The 20,877-nt window shown below is 67.3% G+C and overlaps 1 protein-coding gene across 1 annotated transcript; it reads right to left on the bottom strand.

Moving 5' to 3' along the window:
* Nucleotides 1-450: 450 nt before the first annotated feature.
* RAPGEFL1 (Rap guanine nucleotide exchange factor like 1) lies at nucleotides 451-20,479 on the bottom strand. Its single transcript, XM_067541256.1, has 15 exons — nucleotides 20,032-20,479; nucleotides 13,005-13,083; nucleotides 11,960-12,107; nucleotides 11,385-11,482; nucleotides 10,968-11,080; nucleotides 10,510-10,677; nucleotides 10,082-10,179; nucleotides 9,459-9,581; nucleotides 8,599-8,777; nucleotides 7,933-8,023; nucleotides 6,975-7,025; nucleotides 6,217-6,304; nucleotides 5,395-5,459; nucleotides 3,758-3,812; nucleotides 451-3,352 (listed from the first exon to the last, which is right to left on the bottom strand). Exons 1-15 carry the CDS (start codon nucleotides 20,435-20,437, stop codon nucleotides 3,228-3,230), a joined length of 1,887 nt encoding a protein of 628 aa, XP_067397357.1. The 5' UTR covers nucleotides 20,438-20,479; the 3' UTR covers nucleotides 451-3,227.
* Nucleotides 20,480-20,877: the final 398 nt, after the last annotated feature.

Below are 20,877 nucleotides of genomic sequence, written 5' to 3'. Positions count from 1 at the left end.
GAAACACGGAGTTGGACGCGCCAAGAACGAGCGGCCGTCGACGGCCATGTTGGTAAGGTCACACGTAGCGTGCCAGCGGCTGCGCAGCAAGTCGGCGAGGTCATCAGGCGATCCAGGACATACTTTTAAACGGTCAGCCGGCAAGGCCCTGCCATGTTGGAAAGGTCAAGCAGAACCCATCGTTACGTCCATGTTGGGAAGGTCATAAGTGTTGCTGTGTGGCCATGTTGGGAAGGTCACTGAGGAAGGCTGACGTGCGCCACCATACTGGGAAGGTCACGGAGGATGACGGGATGGGGGCTGGACGCCATATTGGGATGGTCATGGAGGATGACGGGATGGCCGCCATGATGGGAAGGTCACATAGGGTCCTAGCCCAGCTGGGGGACTTTTCCTGGGGCCCAGCCCTGGCTTTGCCAGCCCCTGGGGCACCCTGGTATCCCCTAGTCCACAAGACCCTGGGCAGGCTAGCGATGAACCTGGCCTCAGCCCGGGGTGCTGGAATGACATCACAGCACCATGTGACATCAGCATGCTGTCCCACAATGATGTCAGCACCATAGGCCTCCACTTCTTCTTGCAGTGACATCACACCACGGTATGACATCATCATGCTGCACCAAAACACCATGTCATGGCTAGCTCATGTCCCCAGCCATGCCTCAAGAGCTCCTGGCACCCGGGGGTGGGGGGCCACAGCTGTGCGCTGAGGTACCATCCTGGCCCCCGGCCAGCTGCTCTGCTGTGGGGACGGCCATGCCCAGCACTCCCCATAACCAGTGCCAGGGCGCCCTGCCGTCCTCCTTGTTAGATCCTCCCCCTCCTCACCCCTGTAACAGCTAAACATCTAGGGGGACACACGCCTGGGCACGGTGGGGCCCAGCAAACACTCGTGTAGTCCTGTGCCCGCCCCACACCCACACACACACACAGCGCTGGGGAGCACCTGTGGGCACACATGGCAGTTCCAAGGCTGCAGCTGGGGGTAGGCGGAACAGGCACACTGGAGCCGCGGTTGGCACCTGGCCTGGTTTGCTCAGGATCGTCCCTTTGTTGAGGTCGCGGTCCTGGGAAATCCGCAAGGCCATTCATACACGCTGCCAGCTGTCCGGGGTGACGGGACAGTAGCCCCCACTCCACCCCGCAGCAGCGCCTCTGCACAAAGCACCGTGGATCAGACACAAGGATCGGCCGTTTTCTTTTAAAAAATAAATTTACAATGAAGAGAGCATTTTGGTACAAAATATACATTCTCGGGTTAGGCCAGGGAGCTGCCGCCGCAGCAAGAGACCCTCAGCAGTGAAAGAAACAGAAAGACCCTGAATATATAGAGACGCTCGCAGCGCGACAAAAAGGACAGGTACAAAAAGAGAACTGCAGGGAACAGTGGTTTGGGGTTCCCCCCCACTCCTGCCCCCCGCCCCCTTCGGGCTAGCTGTCCTCGCTGCATCCTGTCCCGGGGGCTCCTTGAAGGGAGGGGTCCCCACCCCAACCACAGGCAAGTGTCCCTGCTATAGCAGGGGGTGGGGGTGGTGGCAGAGCCACGCTTCTGGGCCGGGGAGTGGACAGGCAGGGTTAAAGGCAGCTGGGATAGGGCAGGATTCGGCACAGTCCAGGTCCCCCCCCACCCCTGAGCACTGGCCTGGCCAGGCTGGGGCCCCTGCCCTGGGCAAAGGTGAGCGGGGCATGCAGGGGGGGGAAGCGGAGGGGTCGATCCCGGCCTGCCCCAGGGAGGCACCCCCTCCTCCCTCCACGTGTCCACGCTGCAGGCACTGGAGGGGGGAAGAGGCAGGAGCTGGACCCTGGTTGTTCCCAGCCCTGCGATTCGCCTCCCGGGGTCGGGGCAGGGGCCCACGTTCCAGCTCTGTCCTGGCACCCGAGGGCTGGAATCTCCTGCACCAAGAAGCGGAGATTTCCCCCGCGGCCACGTGACTCCAGGCCTGCGGGGCTTTGAGGACGAACACCAGACGGCAGGAGCGCCAGCAATGCTGCTGGGGGCACAGCCGCGCCCAGAGCCCCAGGGGGGCCGAGATTTCCCGCACTGCACCCAGCCGCCTTCCTCCAAGCAGGAGGCTCGTCGGGGGCCTTGGTCCCGTATCCCCCCGGGCTGCAGCGGCACCGAGCTGGGCCCAGGCACGTTCCTAGCACTCCTCGGTGGTGGGGACGAGCTCCCCAGGGGTTAAAAACCCTGAGTCCAAATCGGCTGCACCGTGGACTAGCTGAGAAACACCCCCCTTGCCAGAACTCTGATTGGGGAGGTGGGGGAGCCACGGCAGCCGCCATCTGCTGTGCAAGAATTCGGCTCCCGCATGGCCCAGGGGCACCATCCTGTGGGGGGGGGACAGAGATGGGGCAGCGTCGGAGGGAGGCTAATGGAAAAAGAAATCCAGAGCGCGCTATGGGCCTGCCTGTGCCCACCTACCCCACATGGGGGCTGGTTCCCCTCTCCTCCTGGCTGGCCCCTGGGTGAGATTCAGGAGGCTGGTGATGGGATGTCGGGCTAGTGGCTCCTGCTTTTAGTTCCGTAGGTCGCAGGTTCAAACCCCACCTGGGTCAGTTACTGCAGCCAAACTTCTAGGGACCAAGTTATCCCGCCCAGGGAGAAAGGACGACCCAGAGCTTTGACGCTAAGGGAAGTGCGGGCCCTGCAGCCGGGCCAGAGCCGGGGGACACAGGCCCTGGAGCCAGGGCATCTCCCCAGCAGCCCAGCACTGCTTCCCCGTGGGGGCCCTTTGCGTTCTGAGGTGCACTCAGAGTGCCCCGGCATGAGGTTGGGGGCCCAGCACCCTAAGAGCCAGGTGGGGGGCGGGTTGAATCACAGCTGCCCTGCCTGGCGGAGGGAGGAAAGGCGGGACACACACAGCGGTGGAAGAAGCAGGAGGGATAAATCAACCCAGGAAGGATTGGGAGAGGAAGCTGGGACGGCTGGGGGGGCGGAATCCTGCCCCCACGCCCCACATGGCTCCCTCCTGCCCACCCCGCTGGCACCCATCGGAGGGGACCACGTCTCCCGCCCCGGTCCCTGCACCCTGGCCCCATGGATGGAGCCCCCGGCGCCTGTCCCAGCTGGGCAGGAGTTTAAAGCCAGTCCCGGCTGCCCCCGGCTGCGCAGTCCAGCCGACTCTGTCAACCACAAAGTGCTGCGGCACCGGGCCCGCGCCGCCCCCCAGCAAAGGGGCGTCCGGCGAGCCGGCCAAAGTGCTGTAGTGTGGCGGGGCGGGCAGCTCTCACTGGCTGCTCGCCTCCAGCTTGTAGGACAGCTCGAAGAGCAGGTTCTGATTGTCAATCACCTGGAACTGGCGCACGTAGGCCTTGGTCTGCAGCTGGCTGGGTGATGCCTCCATGTCCAGGCCTGCGGGGGGGGAGGAGACGTCAGGGCGCGCTACCCGGGAGCCAGCCGCAGGAGGTGCTGCTCTGCCACCCGCTAGCCAGCGGGCTTGGCTCCCGCCCACCCGAGGCAAGACACCAGGCTGCTGGCTACCCCGGAGGCAAGCCTGGCTGCTGCTAGCCGGGCTCCAGCACGGGGGCCGGACTGGGTCCCCGAGAGCCCGATGAGCCAGACTAAGGCGGCTTTCACACGGACGCATTGCACGGGCACAAGGTCTCTGCCCGCTGGCAGGGGACAGCCAGCTTCAGACCGTCAAACCAGAGGCCCAGGCCCCCAGGCTGGTATCTGCAGTCTGGGGAAGCCGTGAGCGTCGCAGCCGGGGGTGCAGCGCAGTGCCGGGGGCAGCCTGGGGGAGGCAGTCATACTCACAGAGGGGCCGGCTGCGATACTTCCGGATTGTCCTCACTTTCTCAGCGATGGAGTGCTGCAAAGGAAAGCGGCCACACGGTTAAGAGCCTGGTCCCCGGGCCTGGCCCCGGGGCAGCCCCCAGCCCCAGAGGGGCGGGTGAGGCCTCAGGATCGTCTACCCAGCACCCCAGCTCTGCAGGATCCCAGCCCACTCAGGGACAGAAACAAGACCAGAGCACGCGGAGACCGGCAATCACTGCAGAGAGACGGGCAGCGCCCGGGCCCTCGCTGCAGGCAGAGAACAGCCCAGCAGAGCCCCCCTCGCCCTCGCCCAGCGGGACGCCTGCTTCCCCCTAGGGAAACTCTGCCCTGAGGCTGATTTAGCGAGACCTGGGCCCCGGTTTCTTACACCAGGCACCTAGACTAGGCGCCCGTTTCCGCTGGGGGCTGCGTGGCTGGGAGGGACTCCGAGCCCCTGCCCCCTCACGCAGCACGTCCCGGCGTGGGGATGACCCGCGGGCTGAACCCCACAGCCCCACGTACACCCAGCGTGACAGCGAGAGCCCAGCACAGCCTGGGGTAGGCACAGCACGGCCCCCGCTGGGCACGGCCTGGGGGGGGGGAAGGGAAGTTCGCAGTGCCCGGCCCCAAATGGGCACAGATCCAGGGGTGCTGGGTCCCCCGGTGGCTCGGCACCGCCCCCCCGCTGGGCTGTGACCGGCTGCGTCCGCGAGGGGGAGCGACCTGGCGCTTGCAGGGAGCGAGATGCCCAGCCCAGCGCAGGGGGTCCAGGGTGTGTGTGGGGGGGGGTCTCTCAGCCCAGCCACCCCCCAGCTACAGGCTGGGCAGGGGGGATTCTGTTGCCGGTGTCTCCAGGGCCAATCCGGAGCGGCTCCCCTTACACCAGCCCAGGATCGGGACAGGCCGCGTGGCTGGATGAAAGCAGGAGGGGGGGCCCCGCCGGACGGCCGGGACAGACGGAGCCAGCAGCTCCCCCAGGGCAGGGGACGCCGGCCACACGTGTCCCCCAGGCAGGCCTTGGCCCCGTCTCTCGCCCACGGAGCCCGTGTGCCGAGCGCCTGGCCCCCCCCCCCGCGGGGCCACGAGAATGAGTGCGTTGCCATGGAAACACGGGCTCCATGCGGTTCCCCCCCCCCCCCCCCCCGCGCCAGGGCCTGCCTCGCTGAATGCTGCATGAGGGAGGTTCCCAGAACAATGCAGGCTCACCCCGCAGGGCTCACTGCCGGGGGCCGGGGGCTCGGCCACCTGGGGTCCCCGCCCCACCCCCGACACTAGCCGTTTTCAGAACCAGGCCAGGGGCTCGTGACCGGCACACGGGGCGGGGGCTACCAGAGCAGGCCTCAGTCGCCATCTCCGCCAGGAGCTCGCAGAGTGACCCTGGCCAAGTCCCGCCCTGCTCCCTGCCTCAGTTTCCCCCCCCGCCCCAACGTGAGCTCCTTGGAGCAGGGACCGTCCCTCACTTTGTGGCTGTGCAACAGGCCAGGGCCCCCAGGCACCCTCATAACACGCATCCCCGAGGGGAGGGGCCTTGCCCAGGCAGAGCTGAGAAGAGAACCCAGGCGTCCTGGAGATTAAACCCGCCAGGGAGAATTGGGACCGGGGGGTCTCTTCCTCCGGGGGAGGAGGGGGGGACTCACCAGCTTCTCGACATTGACCAGCCCATCCAGGAGCGTCTTGCTGCCCTCGTGCAGAAACGTCAGGTCTGGAGGGCAAAGGAGGAGGGACAAGATGAGCGGATGAAAGGCGGCCCCGCTGCCCTGGGCATCTGGCTGGGATTGCCCGCACCCCAGTCCACAGCGCTGGAGGCAGGGGGATTCCCAGGGCTGTCCGCTCAGGAGCCTGTGACACGGCCGCTAAGAGTCCCAGGAATCCTCTGTGCCCCGGCACTGAAATGCAGCCACTGCTGGGGTGGAGCGCGGCAGCTAACAGTGACCAAGGGAAAACCCCGAGTGGCGCTCGCCCAGCAGGAGCAGGCCGAGTTCACAGAACCCAGGCGACACGTGGCCAGGAGGTCTATTGGCCACAAAGAGCTGGGGGGTCACCGGGACAGGACTCTGGGTTTTACTGTCTCCAGGGAGAGACAGCAGCTCAGGCAGCCCAGCACCTCGACGCTGCCCTGAGGCAGTGAGGTCACTGGGAAAGCGGCCCCTGGCGGCATGGCCCCTTTCCCTGCAGCACAGCTGGGGAAACTGAGGCACCGAAGAGGGACAGGAGTTGCCTCCAGTCACCCATGAGACAGCAACAGAGCCAGGAGTCCACTCCAGCAGTCCCTTGCTGTAACCACTGGGCAGCGCTTCCCCCGTACAGCGAGGAGCAGACATGTGGGTGTTCAGCCGGGATCGGTTCCCTGGGCGTCCACGAGCCGGTGGGGAGGGGGCAGTGGGGAGCACCTCCGGGGAGCCCCCCAACCCTCCCAGGGAAGGACTGTGCCCGGCGCTCCCTGCCGGCCCATCGCTCGCCTTTCAGGATGAGGGGCACGAAGGGGATAAGAGGTGGCTTCATCTTGCAGAGGATGTCCCGGTAGGCTTTGTGATTCCGGCAGGGGTCCTGCAGGGGCGGGGAGAGAGGACAGGTCAAGGGGGGGCGCTCCGGGGGGACACCAGCCTGGACACCCCAGCGGGACCCCAGGGAGGCTGCACGAGGGGCTGGGCTCTGCAGACCTAGGGCCAGGGAGAGGAGAACCAGGCCTGCACCAGGGCAAATCTTGCGGGCGCCCAGCTGGGCTGGTCCATGGGGCTGCGCCGGCATCAGGCACCAGAGGCTCTGCCCGGGCAGCCCAGCCCCCCCACACGGGGGCTCTCCACGCAGCAATGGGCGCGCGCTGTCCGGCCGGGCGGAGGGCTCGGGACGGTTGAGGCAGCGCGGTCTAGTGAGGGGGCCGGCTGCGTGCCATATCTCCACAGCAGCAGGGTGGGCATGGGGCCGGCCAGGATCACGGCGCATGGAGCCGGGGACTGCCGCGTGCCGTGCTCAGCACCTGCCGGCCCAGCCCCGCTGGCATCATCCCCCTTCCCCGCTGCACCCGGGAAGCTGCTGGGTAACTCTGCGTGGAGATTCCCGGGCCGAGCTCCCGGGAGCGGAGCCGCAGAGGAACTTTTCCACCCCTCCCTGCCCGTGTGCAGGTGCCACGTTCCCCAGGTACCCGTGGGTGCCCACTGGCCTGGCCCCCCCACCCCCGGGACACCCCCCGCCATGCTCAGCCCGGGCCCGGTCTCACCGTCAGAGTCTCAAACTTCCGGAACAGGTTCTTAAATTTGCCAGGGAGCTTCTGAAAAACAAAACGGCCCGTGAGAGCCCCGGCCTCGGCCCCGGGTTCAGAGCCCGACCAGCCACCCCCGTGCCAGGCAGGTCACTCGTGCACCAGCCTCGTGCATTGGGGGCCGGTGCCCCTGCACAAGCTGGCACCCGGGCACCACGTGGGATTTCAGGGCAGCGCCTGCCTGTGGTCCCAACGGAGGGAGTTTGCTCGGCTCCCATGCAGGGGCAGAGTGGTGGGGGCCAGCCCAGGCAGGGGGGCAGGGCGCAGTCAGTCGTGCCAGGGAGGGGGCGGGCAGGCTGCTGCGGCTCAGGAATGTGCAGCTAATCCCCGGCGTGGCCAGCCCTGCGTGCACAGAGCGCTCTTGCTCAACGGGCGGGCAGACAGGCGGGCGCGGCCCTGCTTAGCAGCGGGAGGGGCCGGTGTTTATTTCCTCGGTTTGTTTATTTGGAGGGAGGGAGGGGCTGATAAACAGCACCTGGGACCCCCCACCCACTTGGCAGCTGCAGAAAGAGCCGCTTCCCTCAGCACCGAGATGCAGCCATCTCTGGGGTCGGCCGCGGCAGCGGAGCAAGGGGGAGGGCGAGGCAGCACGTACCCGGCTGAAACCGCAGGGGCAATGCCGGGGCAGGACAGGGCTGGAATTCCCCTGGGCTTGAATGCCTCCAAAATAGCCCCAACCTCTGAGAAACAGCAGCACGGGCCCTTTGTGGCGCCCTGGGGTCAGTGCTGAGTGTGAGGTGAGACCAACCCCCCCCCGGTTAACCCTCCCGCCCCCAGCTGCGCCCTCGGTTCCCCGTGGAGGTCTCCCTCCGGGGCGGGGTGACTCCGTGACGGGAGCGCACTGCCAGGCGTACCAAGGCGACCCGGCCTGACCCACGGCGCCCCAAAGCCTGGGCCGACAGGGCTCTCCCCTCACCTCCCAGGTGAGCCGTAGGCGGCTGACGGCCGCGTTGTCCAGACCCATCACCACGGCGTAGAACGACAGCATGTCCTGGCTCTGCTTGCATCTGGGGACGCAGAGCAGGAGACTCAGGGACCAGCGGCAAACGGGTGAAAGGGAGAGAGCCCCCCACCCCAGCCCTGCGGGGCGGACGAGGGGTGTGCAGCCCCACAGCCAGGTTCTGCTCCAGCTGGGCAGGCTCTGGGTAACCCCCCATGACCACCAGCGTCCCCTACTTCCAGGGGAATCTTCCCCACCCCCAGCACTCTGGGCCCGACCCCGGGGGCGCCCATTGGGCCCTGGAGCCTCCTGCCACCCCAGTGCTGAAATCCAGGCCTGAGCTGCACTTGTAGGGCCCAGGGGAGGCGGGAGGGGAGGGGAGGGGTGGATGGAGGGAGGGGAGGGATGAGGGGCTGGCGGGGGGTGCGGATGGATGGATCAGATCATTTTTAGCTGCCATAAATACCCGCCCCACTGCCCCAAGCTCCTCGGTGAGCGAGATCCCACGGAGCCCCCCTGGCCCTGGGGCACTCGAGCCCCCCGCTCACTGCGCAGTGTCCCAGCGGCCGAGACGCGGCCCTGCCCGTTCACCCCCGCCCAGCCCGCCCAGGGCCCCGCGGTGCGGGAGACACGGGCGCTCACATGGCCGCGATCTTGACGAACTTCTTGAGCAGGTGAGCGCGCTTGCCCAGCGACTCGCACAGCAGCATCTCGGTGGCCACCCAGTGCTGCACTTCACTGCACCGCTGCAACAGCAGCTCCAGGTTGGCCGTCTCCCGCCGCCCCCGCTCCCCGTGGAAGACGTAGTCCACGAACTCCAGCTGCGGACGACAGGGGAGGGGCTCGGTTGGCATCACTCCACATCCGTGTCCCCTGCCCCACCGGTAACCCTACCTCCATCCCGCCCCCTGCCCCCCGTGCCCTACACGCTGCCCGTCCACCCCTGGCCCAGAAGGGATCACAGCCTCTGGCCCATCTTGGCGGGACTGACCCCGAGGGGCCCGGTGAGTGCTGTGTACACCTGTCTCCGGAGAGCTTGACTGAGACCCACCCAACTCGTGTCACGTACAGGCCAAGCAGCCACCAGAGGAGCAGCGTTGGCTGCCTGCTGACCGAGGCTGGATTCAAACCAGCCGCCAGGAGCAAAGGCCCCGTCTGAGCTGGGCAACAAGAGGAAAAAAGGCTTTCGACTCCGTGGAGAGCTGTGGGGAAGTTTCCATTTTTGTCCTGAAATCTCGGAGATTTTCGTTGAAAAACCGGAACCCCCCGGCCCGGCCCTTGCTCCTGTTTGCAGCAGCCACGGCTCTGAACCTACGAAAACGGGGAAGGGTTTTTTCAACGAAAAATGGGGGGGAAGAGCGGGAGGGAATCGGTTTTGGTCAATTTTTTTTGCAGGGCTAAAAATATCATTCCCCAGCTCGCTCCGCCCCACGTCCTGCACCCTGCACGCAGGCTCGGTACGCACGGGAGGGGTGGAGACAGGCCGCCCCCTCCGACCTCACCTCGTGGATGCAGCGGAAGAGCTCCCAGTGAAAGGCTGTCAGGTGATTGGCTATTTCCTCGGCCTCCCCGCGGTGGATCTCGGTGTCGCCCGGCGAGACCTGGATCTCCTCGGGCAGCGGGACCTGGCGAGGGAGGGGAGCCTTGCCATGAGCCTGCAGCCTGCAGGGTGACGGTGCTAAGAACGGGGCAGGTGCCCGGGTACCAGCCGCTCTAGCAGCGTCCCCCTCCCCCCCCGTGGGAACATGGAACTGCATCCGTGGGAAACTCCACCCCGAGCCCGCAAACGCTCCTAAGGGGAGAGAAGCCGGCTCCTAAAGCAGCCAGCGCCCAGCCTCACCGCTGGCACGCGCTGCGCCGACCCCACGAGCCGGTGCAGCCCCACGGCCGCACGTCCCTGCTGCAAAGGGCAGCTCCATCGCGCCCCACGTCCCGCCCAGCGAGGCCAGGGTGCGATGCAGCTGACAAAGGAAGTGAAAGAAGCAAGATTCTGGGCACCAGCCACCCAGCCCCGCCCCCTGGCAGCTCCCAGCTGGGTCCCACTTGGCCAGCTCTGGGCCGACAGGCAGGAAGCCGGGCTCTCCCCGGGTGGCCCCCGGCACTGTGCACGGGGGGGGGCTCTCACCAGCGACTCGATGGCGTCCTTGGTGCAGGCGAAGAGGTGGCTGTTGACACCCAGGGTGGTGAAGACGCACTCCTCACTGGACTGCAGCACGGCCTTCTCTGGGGAAGGAGAGACAGGGGGCGGGATGAACTCGCTGCACCCCCCAGACACGCTGCCCCCTGCCAGCCCCTTCCCCCCACTAGCCCCCGCCCGCTGCAGACCTGGGACCCAGCCTCTGGGACCCCCCAGACTCATTGCACTCCAGCCGGCGGAGGAACGGCTGTCAGCCCCCCGGCCTGTGCGGGTGGGGCGGGCACCGGGGTTTGCTCTGTGCATAGCCGGTTGTGCCCCTGCCCCATAACCGGCCCCCCCAGACCCACGGAAGGCCGGCCGGTGCCTTGCACGGATACCCCCTCAGCCCAGGGGAACCGACCCCCCCGGCCACTCACCTCCAGACGAGGCCACCACCACCAGGGCGAGGGCGTCCTCGCGGACGGCCTGCTCCTCCGAGTACTGCAGCTTCTCCGTCACCGCGGCCAGGATGTCCTGCACCGAGGCCGACAGGCGGCTGCGGATGGTGACGTAGGCGTGGTCGGGCATGTACACCCGGCAGAAGACTGAAAGGAGACGGGGAGGGGCGGGCTGCCAGTCACCGGGGGTGGGGGTGCCGCTGTCCCACCCCCACCAGCGCCCCCCCCCCCCCCCCGGGGAGCTCACCCGGCCTGCACAGAAATCAATGCAATCCTGCTAAGGAACGTCCCCCCGGGGGCCAGCCACCCTCCTCTGGGGGGCAGGAGCCCCGTGCCGAGCGGCTCCATCCTCCCCCGCGGGACGGAACCCAGGCATCACCGCTGCAGCTGCAGGGAGGGGGCGGGGCAGGCCCGGGGTCGGACCCCCCCATACTCACTCTCGTCCGAGCCGCGGAAGGCCACCCTGGTCTGGAGGCAGGAATCGATGCGCCGGAAATGCCGGAAAAGCGGCTTCACCGCCTTGCTGGACGGCTGGGTTTCCTCGGGCACCCTGCAGCCGAGGGGGAGGGGGGGGAGATCAGGGGGATAAGGCCCTTGCAGGGGGGAGGGATTCAGCCTCACTGGGTTTCATGAGCCCCGGCCCCCCAGCATAAATATTTTGGGTCCCACTAGTGACCCCTTTGCCCTCGAGGAGCCATCGCTGGCGGGGCGGGGCCGGCTCTGCGGCAGCCGTGTGGACACACGTGAGCTCTCTGGGCGGGAGCGGGCAGTGCCCAGCACCCCGGGGGCCGGTGCCCAGAGGGGGCCTGGGGGTAACCTGGGGACGCCCGGCAGCAGGGACCCCGCGCACTCACGTCAGCTCCACCATCTCCACCAGCTGGTGCAGCTTCATGATCTCGTCTTCCAGCTCGTGGTAGAGGAAGGCGTCTTTCATGATGAGCAGGTACAGCTCCTGGGCAGGGCACAGAGAAGGGTTCTTAGGCCGCCCGGCCGGCAGGGCTCTCCCAGCTCAGCCCTGGCGCTGCCCTGGGACACGGGGCAACAGGCCAGAGACCCGCCTCGGCACGGGGGACGGGGAGCCGGCCGGGCACTGGGCTGGTTTTCCGGGGGCTGCGGGCAAGCACCTTTCAGGGCCCACGGTCGGGCTGGCTGAGCGAGGGGTCTGCAGAAATACGCAGCGACACGCGTCACAGGAGAGGAAAGCTCCCGGGGGGCAGGCGGGACGGGGGGCCCTGGAGCAGCGGGGGGGTGCTGTGAATTAAACCCACTAGGAAGAATCACCCCAGCTGGTAAATCAGGTGGGGGCCCGGGCAGGGGATCAGACAAATCCCTCCCCCAGCGACAGACCCGCGATCTCCTGCTCCTGGGCACGACCCCCCAGCCCCGGGGGGCTGGGACGGAGGGTAAAGCTGCCCCCCCACACACACACCTTGATGACTTTCCCAGCGCTTTCCTCCTCCTGCAGGATGCCCTTGTAGGTCTCCAGGAAATGCAGCAGCACAGTCAGCACGGCTCGCTTCCTCGGCAGCGCATCGCCCGCCCCGCCCGGCGAAGGGCTCCCCGACGCCAGCAGGAAGGTGGGCACCGGGTTAAGGGAAAAGAGGCCCAAGGAGTTGGGGGAGGGGAAAGGGGCTGGAAATATGCCCCGGGGAGGGGAGTAACCAGCCCCAGGCAAGGAGCACCCTGGCTGGCCCAGAGAGAGAAGTGGGGCCTGGGGCTGGGCACTACGGGTCTTTGCCCAGGGGTGGCTGGCGAGGGTGAGGAGTCGCTCAGCCAAGTCCAGCCCTCAACTGGCTGGTCCTGCGCAGGGCCCGGAGATCGGGCCCCATCCTCCGGGGAATGAGCCGGGCACAAAGGCCGAGGCAGGAGACGTTTGCTACTTGCCCCCTTCTCCCCCGGGCACACGCTCGGACCCTGCTTCCCGCTCACGCAGAGAGGAGCTGGGGCTGCCTGGCACTGGCACCGGCACCGGCCCTCCCTGGTGTAGCTGCCTGCGCTGGGTGGCCTGGCATGGGCTGGGGCGCGACTCGGCCGCTGTATTTCCCCCTAAACAAATACTAACATGTTCCCCTGCTTATAAATACACAACATTCCCCCGGAGCTCACATGCGACCCTACAACACAACCCTGCCCTGGCAAACCCGCACACACAGGCCCAGCCCCGCGCAGGAGCAAACCAGTGTGCACAGCACAGCTCCCCACGGGAGACCCTACAATAACAGCCCGGCTTATATGTGCAGTGGAGGAAAACAAGCGTCCACCTCACAGCGGCTCAGGTTCAAGCTCCGGCGGGTGCAATCCGGCATCACCGCCCCGGCGCATCGGGCCCCATTTACCCGGGAGCACCCCGGGGCAGGAGAGCGAGGCCTGGCTGGATCGGCTGCGAAGCCAATCAACCCCCCCTGCCCCTTTCCGGAGCAGCCCCGGCCCTTCCCGCTGTGCCCGGCGCCGCAGGGGCCTGCCCCACAGGATATTGCTGGAGCAGCTGCTGCAGCAGACGGTCTGTCGGCAGGAAAAGCGAGTGCGTGAGGATGACATCGTCCAGCAGCACGTCTAGGGGAGAGACGGACGGACGCGGGGTCAGGCGTGCGCGGGGGGACGGCCGGGGGTGCTCTGTGTCCACGGCGCTGCCGCCCAGCCCTGCCGGTGCACGGCTGGACCATGCACGAGGGCACCCGCTGGGGGACGCACAAACTGGCCCCATCCCTTCCCCCGGCGGCTTCCTAGGCTCGCACACGTGTGCCGTGTCGCCACTATTTACAGTCACTTGGCCTGCACTGGGGCGCTCAGCTTCCCGACCCGGGGCAGACAAAGGGTCAACGCTGGTACCGGGGCCTCCCCTGCCAGCTCGTCAGGGGTTTGCGGCTTGGGGGGCGGAGCCCCTTTCGCTCCAGGGTCATCTCGCTTTGTCCTTTTCCTCCATGGATCTCAAAGCACTTAACCAGGGTGGGCGGGGCCTGCTAGCACCACCGGGGAAACTGAGGCCCGGGCAGCAGGGAAGGACTCGCTCCAGGCACCCACCGCCTTGCTCCAGCGCCCGGGTTTCAGCCCCCCGGCTCCGCAGCCGGCAGCTAAGATTTCCAAAGGGCTTCGGGCGACATTTCAAGGGGCCCGCAAACGAAAGGTTGAAACCCACTGCATTGCACGGGACAGCCAGGCCCATCTCCAGTGGGTCCAAGCTGTCCCCCTTCCCGCCAGGGGCCTCGGGCCTGCCCAGAGGGGCAGTGGGGGGTCCCTTCGGTCACTGCCCTCCACGGCGCGGCGGTATTGATTTGAGACCTGTCCCCGTGCCAGGAATGCCGTGACTCACAACCCACTGCTCAGGTATTCGCAGCCACTGTGGATGGACTCTGCCCCCGGCTGCCACAGGTTCCGGCTCCTGCCTCGCCCCCTGCCCATGCCCCGACCTCCTCCTCTGCAGGGGGGAGCTCTGCGCCAACATGCTACAGCCTCCATCTGCCCTGCTGCTCTTTGATCCCGGCCAGCCTCCCTGCCCGGCCAGCTCCTGACACGATCCCCCAGCAAACCCACAGACCTGTTTGTCCCCCACCCACCCACTTCATATCCCTCCCCCACAAACACACCACATCAGCCCCTGAGCCCCACTGAAATGCAGCCGCCTCTGGGGTGGAACATGGCCCTTGCTTCACGGATCGAGTCCTGCAGTCCTTACTCAGACAAGCTGACTGCAGGAGGAGCTCTGCCCGAGGAAGCCCAGCCTGTCCGGTGACACGGCGCACCAGGCCGGGAAATGGGGAACGGGACCTGGCATCGGTCAAGATTAGCCAAAAGCTTTTCTAAAGCAAATCCCTTCGGTTTCGCCCCAGGGCCCGTGGCAATAAGCCCCACTCGAGCTCCCGCCTCGCCCTGACATCAAACGCCCGCCGCCCAGATCAGCCAAGCCGGGCTCACAGGGAGGTGGGTGGCAGGCAAGGAAATTAATTCATTTTCTTTGTAATTATGTTGTTAGAGAGAGGGAGGGAGAGAGAGACGTTTACCCGCACAGGGAGCGTTGAATCAGAGCAGAGAATAATCATTAGCACCCAGAGTCTGCACACCACACCCAGCCCCGCGATGCCTCCACCTCTAGGGTGCAGCACAGCAGCCAGCCATGGCAGCACGCAACGCAGGTGAGCACAGGCTGCAAAAGGACAAAAGATCCCGTGCAGCCGGCGCTGATCACCTCCCCCACGAACGGAAAAGCAGCCACCTCTAGGGTGGAGCACTGATGTGTTTAACAGCACAGGGGGCAGGAAGTGAAGGGAAATAGCGTACCCAGCTGAGAAAGCCAGGCTGACACCCCTCCATTAAGATTATTGCGTGTTACTTAGAGGGTCCAACCAAGACCAGGGCCCTGCTCTGCCGGGTGCAGCACAGACACAGGCAGGCGGGTAGAGAGCAGGGGCAGGGATCAGAGTGATTGGAGGATCTCTGGGGCAGGGACCGCCCCTCTGGTCTTGTCTGCGCAGGGCCCAGCCCCCGGAGCCCAGCTGCAGACAATCGACAAGCACCGGGCGGGCAGTTCGAGGCAGGGAGGTTGAACGTCTCGTCCCAGAGCTGCAGGGCCCCAGGGAAAGGCGTGGAAGCAACGTCGCCCCCATTTCCGAGGGGGACGCTGGGACTCAGAAGGGCCAGGCAGGAAGGAGCAGAGCCAAGACAGAACCTGGCTGCCTCGAGGCCCAGTCTCTGGCTGTCACCACTAGTCCACACTGCCCCTCTCAGCCAGTGTCAGCACCAAGCATCCCGAGACCTCCTCTGCTACTCTCATCACCCCCTCCCCCGCCCTGGGAATAGAACCCAGGAGTCCTGACTCCCAGCCCCCCCTGCTTTAGCCCCTCGCCCCCCCTCGCAGCTGTGCAGCGTCTGTGCATGTCTGAACAGGGGCACACGTGTGCGAGCCAGGCGAGGGCTGGGGAAGGGGGCCCCACCCCCCCAGTGCTGTTTATTTACTGAGCAGGTACAACGTGAGCAGGGCAGGTGCCACCCACACACACCACGCCCTGCCGGCGTGCCAAGCCCTGCCGGGGGGGGGGGGGGGGGGGGGCAGCCAGAGAGAGCTCTGGGCCTATGGTGGCGCCCACGAGGAGGGCTAGTGCCCATCTGGGGCAGGTTCTGGGCGGCGGACGCCTGTCCCACCGGACCCGGGGGGAGCATTTCACAAGGGCGGTTTGCGGCCGGGATTTGGAGGGCCCCGGTTGTGCTGCCCCCCCCCATCCCCCCCGGTTGTGCTGCTCTGCCCAGCAGGTGCCTGCCGCAGGGAGAGACGTGGACCCCCGGGGCTGTGAGAGGGACTGGAACTGCTGGGACCCGGCTTGGCCCCAGAGCCGGCAGGGTGACCCTGCGTTGAAAATCAGTCCCCAGGCGGCTTCCGGCTCCAGTATCTGACCCACACCACAACCCCCCCAGCTTCCCTGGGCTTCGCCCCACGGCTTCCCTGCTGCTTCCAGGGAGCCCTGTGGGCCACGGCAGATCTGCCCCTGCCCCCAGCTCGTGCCAGGTGCACAGGATGGGCCAGGGCTGCCAGGCTGGGCCCTCGCCGTCTGGGCAGCAGTTGCTGGGCCAGGCCCCCCGGTGAATGCAAAGCCCTTGCTGGGGCCGTCGGGGAAGCCAGGTGGGTCCAGAGCAACCCCTCAGCCTGCCCCTCGTGGCACCCGCGGTCGGGTCATGCCAGCCAAGCAGCCCGGTTCCCGCCGCGCTCTCACTGGGCCCAGCGGCCCGACACGGGGAGGGAGCATCTCACATCTCCAAGAGCAAAACTCTGCCCAGACCCCGGCCCCCGCCACGCTCGGCCAGCCACTGCCCTGGCGATATCACACGCCGCCCGGGCCTGCCATGCCCCTCCGGCGGGGCTGCCGTTCAGTCTCTGGGCGGCCGATCAGCCTGGGACCCACCCACAGCAAACTCCCACCTCCCCAGGCCCAGGAGGACCACGGGGTTATGGGCCTGCAGGAGACCTGGGCTCCCTCCAGCCTGGGCCACTCCCCTGGCCACAGCGGCAGAACCGTCATTACGGCAGCCCCTGGAGACCTCAGCGAAGATCGGGCCCCACGGTGCCGGGTGCTCTCACACAGTGACTGACCCTGCCCCAGAGAGATCTCAGGCTAAACAGACACCGGGTGGGAGGGGAAACTGAGGCACAGAGAGAGGAAATGACTTGCCCAAGGTCACCCAGCAGGTCAGCAGCAGAGCCGGGAATGGAATGAATCCCAGCCCTGCCCCGAGTCAGGCTGTCCCTGTGAGCTCCCTCCTCCGTCACCTCCCTGCTGCACCGGCTCCCAGCAGCCATCAGCCCCGCAGCCAGGACAGAGCCCTATGGACGAAGGGGCATGACGGACGACACCATGCCGGGGCTCTTCCTTCCAGACCCGCGGCAGGGCGGAGGGTTTATAGGCCTCAGCCCATAGCTAGGGCTGCTGACTGAGGGAGCAAAGCGTCTTCGGGTGTCCCCAGGGGCTGACAGCAGGGGGCATTTGGGGTCTAGGTCCCACGTCCCTTGGGCCCTTTGGAAAACCCCGCTGTACGTTGAACCCTTTCCATGGCCCTGGCAACGGACCTCAGGGTGGCCCGTCCCGCGGGCGCCGGCTGCGTCTCCGGGGATAAGAGAAGGGGATTTCCTTGCGGGCGCACGTTCCACTGGTTGCCCGTTATAGGTGAGCGGAGTCGCAGGGGTGTCCTGGCGGGGGCCTCGGCTGCTTCCCTGCCGCAGAAGACAGGCTGGAGCCAGAGGCAGCTCTGAGCGGACGCAGGGGCAGTCGGAGGGCTGGGAACGTGGCTTCCCACCTCGCTGCTGAACGCAGCCGTGAGCCAGAGGCGCTGCATCAGGTCAGCCAGCTGGTCCACCCAGCCTGGTGCCCCACCTAGGCCCAAGGCAGACCCAAGGGTCGGCCCCTCTGGCTTTCCCTTTCCATGGGGCCCATGCACGGGAGGCAGGGTCCCCACAGCACCAGGGCTCACTCGGCAGCTGCCATCCAGCCCGAGGCAGGCTCTGCTCAAGAGACCATTGTGGTCACTGGGACGCCTTCCACTGACCCACCAATCCCCCCCTTGCCCAGCCCCGCCTGCGGGCAGCCGGCCCCCAAGGGCCTGTCTACACTCCAAGGTGCTGGGTCTAGTCTCACAGCTGGGGATACAGCACCTACTGCAGAGAGGGGGCAGGGCTTGTGGCTTAAACACACCAAGGAGTCAGGACGCCTGGGTTCTATCCCTGGCTAAGGGAGGCAGTGGGGTCTAGTGGTTAGAAAAATGGGGCTGGGAACCAGGACTCCTGGGTTCTATTCCCAGTTCTGGGAAGGGAGTGGGGTCTACTGGTTGGAGGAAGGGGGAGCTCAGGATCAGGACTCCTGGTTCTCTATTCTTGGTCCTGCCCCAGTTTTCCGGTGTGAGCAGGGGTGTCAATGGGGCAGCCGCCGGCAGGGTTGGGAGCTTTAGTCGTTAATGTCTGGAGAGGCTGGGATGGAAATCGCTAGACGGGAGCAGCATTGTTCCGCTGCCGGCTCAGGGCCAGCGCCAAGCCCGGGATCGAAGCGCTTCCAATCCGCACCCAGAGGTAATTTTGCACCAGTGAGATGGAGATTAAGCAAATCCCTCGCACAATGGAGCCAGGGCTCTGCTGCTGGGGTGGTCCTGCAGTGAGGGCTCTGGGGCGGGAACACGGAAATCCTTCCCTTCCCCAGGCTGGGACCTGCCCTGACATTTCATCCCCTGCTTCAGAACCTGCTTTCTTGTGAACACAGGAGTATAATTATATCCTGCACTCCACAGGGAAGCGATACACGCGGAGGCGCGTGTCCAGTGGTTAGTACAGGGGACTGGGAGCCAGGACTACGCCGAGTTCTGCCACTGATGTTCTGTGCAAGGCTCCGCCTCTCTTTGTGCCTCAGTTTCCCCATCTCTATATACAATATGTGACACGGCTCCCCTGAGGATCTCACAGCGCTTTAATTGCAAGTTAGTCCAACAGGCCCCTTGGGAGCTAGGTGATGCGATCCCTTTACCCGACACTGAAATGCAGCCCCCTCTGGAGTGGAACGCGGCAGCTGTTTAACAGCCGCACAGCCAAAGGGATTTCTTCTACTCCACGCACCTGCCTTTTGCATCCACTCGGGTGGATTTTAAGGAAGAACGTTGAGGTCTGATTCATTCAATGCCCCCGGCTGTCAGGGCCTGCCCCACGCACCCCCCGCCATCCACTGCCGCACTGCCCCACGCACTGCCAGCAGCGGGAGTCAAAACAAGCAGGCTTGGCCGGGCAGAGAGGGCAGAGTTTGGGGGCTGGGAGGGGGTTGGGGGCCCCGTGGAGCTGGGGGGGAGGGGTGCTGGCTGTGGGTGAGGTGCCTGTTGAAAGCAGGGGCTGGTTTATGTCACAGGTGGGGGAGGGGAGGGTCAGGTCATTAGGGGAAAGGTCAGGGTGGCCCGGCTGGGCTCTCGGCAGGGCCGGGGTCACCACACGCGGGCCGGGGTCCGTGGCAGCATGACTGGCAAGGGTCTTGGAGAGGGACCAAAAACCAGCGGGGGGGTGGGAGGCTCAGGACCGGACTGAGCGGCACCGGCAGAGCCGGGGGGCTCGGGGCTGCGGGTCGGGAGTGAAGACCACTCGCAGGCTGCGCTGGGGGAAGCTCGCACAGCCCGCCCCTGCTCCACGCCTGGCTCTGGCCCCGTTTCACAGACCCTCAGTGCATCCCTGCCCCCCAGAAGATGGGGCTGCCCCATGCATTCTCAGGGCCGTGTCGCTCACCCCAGCCAGGGGCCCCACTGCCCGGCCCGAAACCCCCCGACCTCCCACCCACGGGCTGAACACGGGCACGGGGGCCTGGGGCACTTGGCCCTGGCCTCTCCTTCCTGCGGCAGGCTCCCGGGGGGAGGTGAGGGGGCAGCCCGTGCCAAGGGACGACCGACAGCCGGACGGACGCTGCTCCCGGAGCAGGTTAACGATTAACAGGCGGCTCGAGGGGCTGGGGCTGCACGGTCCGGCCAAGGCCCCACCGGGGGCACAGCGCTTATTTCACAGCCCTCGGCCCGCAGCCAGGGGGGCACCAGGCAGCACCTGGAAATGCCAGCCCCGGCCCAGCTGGCCAAGGGGGGCTCCTGCCTGCAGCCCCGCTCCCGCCCTCCCCCATACAGCCCCCTTGGCCCCCATAAGCATCCCTTGTGCCGCAGGGGACCCCGGCCCCTGCCCAGCGACTCCTGCCTGCTCCTTTCTGCAACCACGCTGCCACGGGCCAAGGCGGACAGCTCCGACCCCAGGCCCTGAGCCCCCACCCGGCTCCCACGGGCCTGCCACGGACCCGGCTCGCGCGTGGTGACCCCGGCCCTGCCGGCACCGGGAGCCCAGCGGGGCCACCCTGGGCCCCCCCCCGTGACATAAACCAGCCCCTGCTTCATGCAGGCACCTCACCCCCGTCAGCACCCCTCCCCCCACCTGCCCCTGGCCCCCCAATTTCACCCCAGCCCCCCATCTCCACCCGGCCGCCCGCTGACCCCCCGCCCCAGCCCCCCCGTTACCTGCGTCGCAGCTGGGGCCGTGCGAGGCCGGGGGCCCCCCCAGCCGGTCCAGCAGCGCCCCCAGCAGGCGCTCGGGCGGCCCCGGGGTCCAGCAGCTGCAGGGGGCGGCGGCGGCGGGGCCGGGGCTGAGCGGGGGCTCGGCGGGGGACAGCTCCTCGGAGGAGAAGGACGAGGGCGAGCGCAGGGCGGCGTCCGGGGCCCGCAGCTCCAGCCAGCGCCCGTCCCCGCCGGGCTGCGCCGCCTCCTCCATCCCCCCCGGCGGCTCCTCGGCGGGCTCCCGCAGGAAGCCGGGCAGCAGCAGCCGGGAGACGCTCTGGCGGCGCTGCAGGGGCGGCCCCGGCCCCGGCCCGGCCCGGCCCGCCAGGTGCGAGCCCTGCTTCTTCAGGAATTTCTCCAGGGGCTTCATGCGGGGCGCAGCGGGCGCGCAGCGGGGCGCGCAGAGGGGAGGGGGCGCACGGGGCGCGCAGCGGGGAGAGCGGGCGGGGGGGGGGCGCACGGAGCGCGCAGCGGGGAGGGGGCGCAGCGGGGGGGCGTACGGGGCGCGCAGCGGGGAAAGCGGGGGGGGGCGCACGGGGCGCGCAGCTGGGGGGGGCGCGCAGCGGGGGAGGCGCACGGGGCGCGCTCAGGCAGCAGGGCCCCCCCGGCGGCAGCGCTGGCCGGACTCGCTCCCAGAGGCTCGCGGCGGGTCCTGCCCCGGCTGGTGTCGCCTGTCCCCGGATCCGGATCCGGCCCCGCCGGGCGCCCCCCGCTCCCGCCCCGCCAGCCCGGCCCGGGACGCAGGGGCAGCGATGCCCGAATTGCACCGACCAGGCTCCAGCCCCTTCGCCAGCCGCCTCCAGCCAGGCA

The sequence above is a fragment of the Emydura macquarii genome, unplaced genomic scaffold (genome assembly GCF_026122565.2).
Source record: "Emydura macquarii macquarii isolate MOO-44397 ecotype Brisbane River unplaced genomic scaffold, CSIRO-AGI_Emac_v2 contig_629, whole genome shotgun sequence".
Classification (NCBI taxonomy): Eukaryota; Metazoa; Chordata; order Testudines; family Chelidae; genus Emydura; species Emydura macquarii.
This window is presented reverse-complemented; position numbering and strand designations above follow the sequence as displayed.

Coding starts and splice junctions, on each gene's coding strand:
- RAPGEFL1 (XM_067541256.1), bottom strand. CDS start 20,437: ATGAAGCCCCTGGAGAAATTCCTGAAGAAGCAGGGCTCGCACCTGGCG. Junction 8,778..9,458: donor TCTTCCGCTGCATCCACGAG/GTGAGGTCGGAG, acceptor TGTCGTCCGCAG/CTGGAGTTCGTGGACTACGT. Junction 8,024..8,598: donor TTCGTCAAGATCGCGGCCAT/GTGAGCGCCCGT, acceptor CTGCGTCCCCAG/ATGCAAGCAGAGCCAGGACA.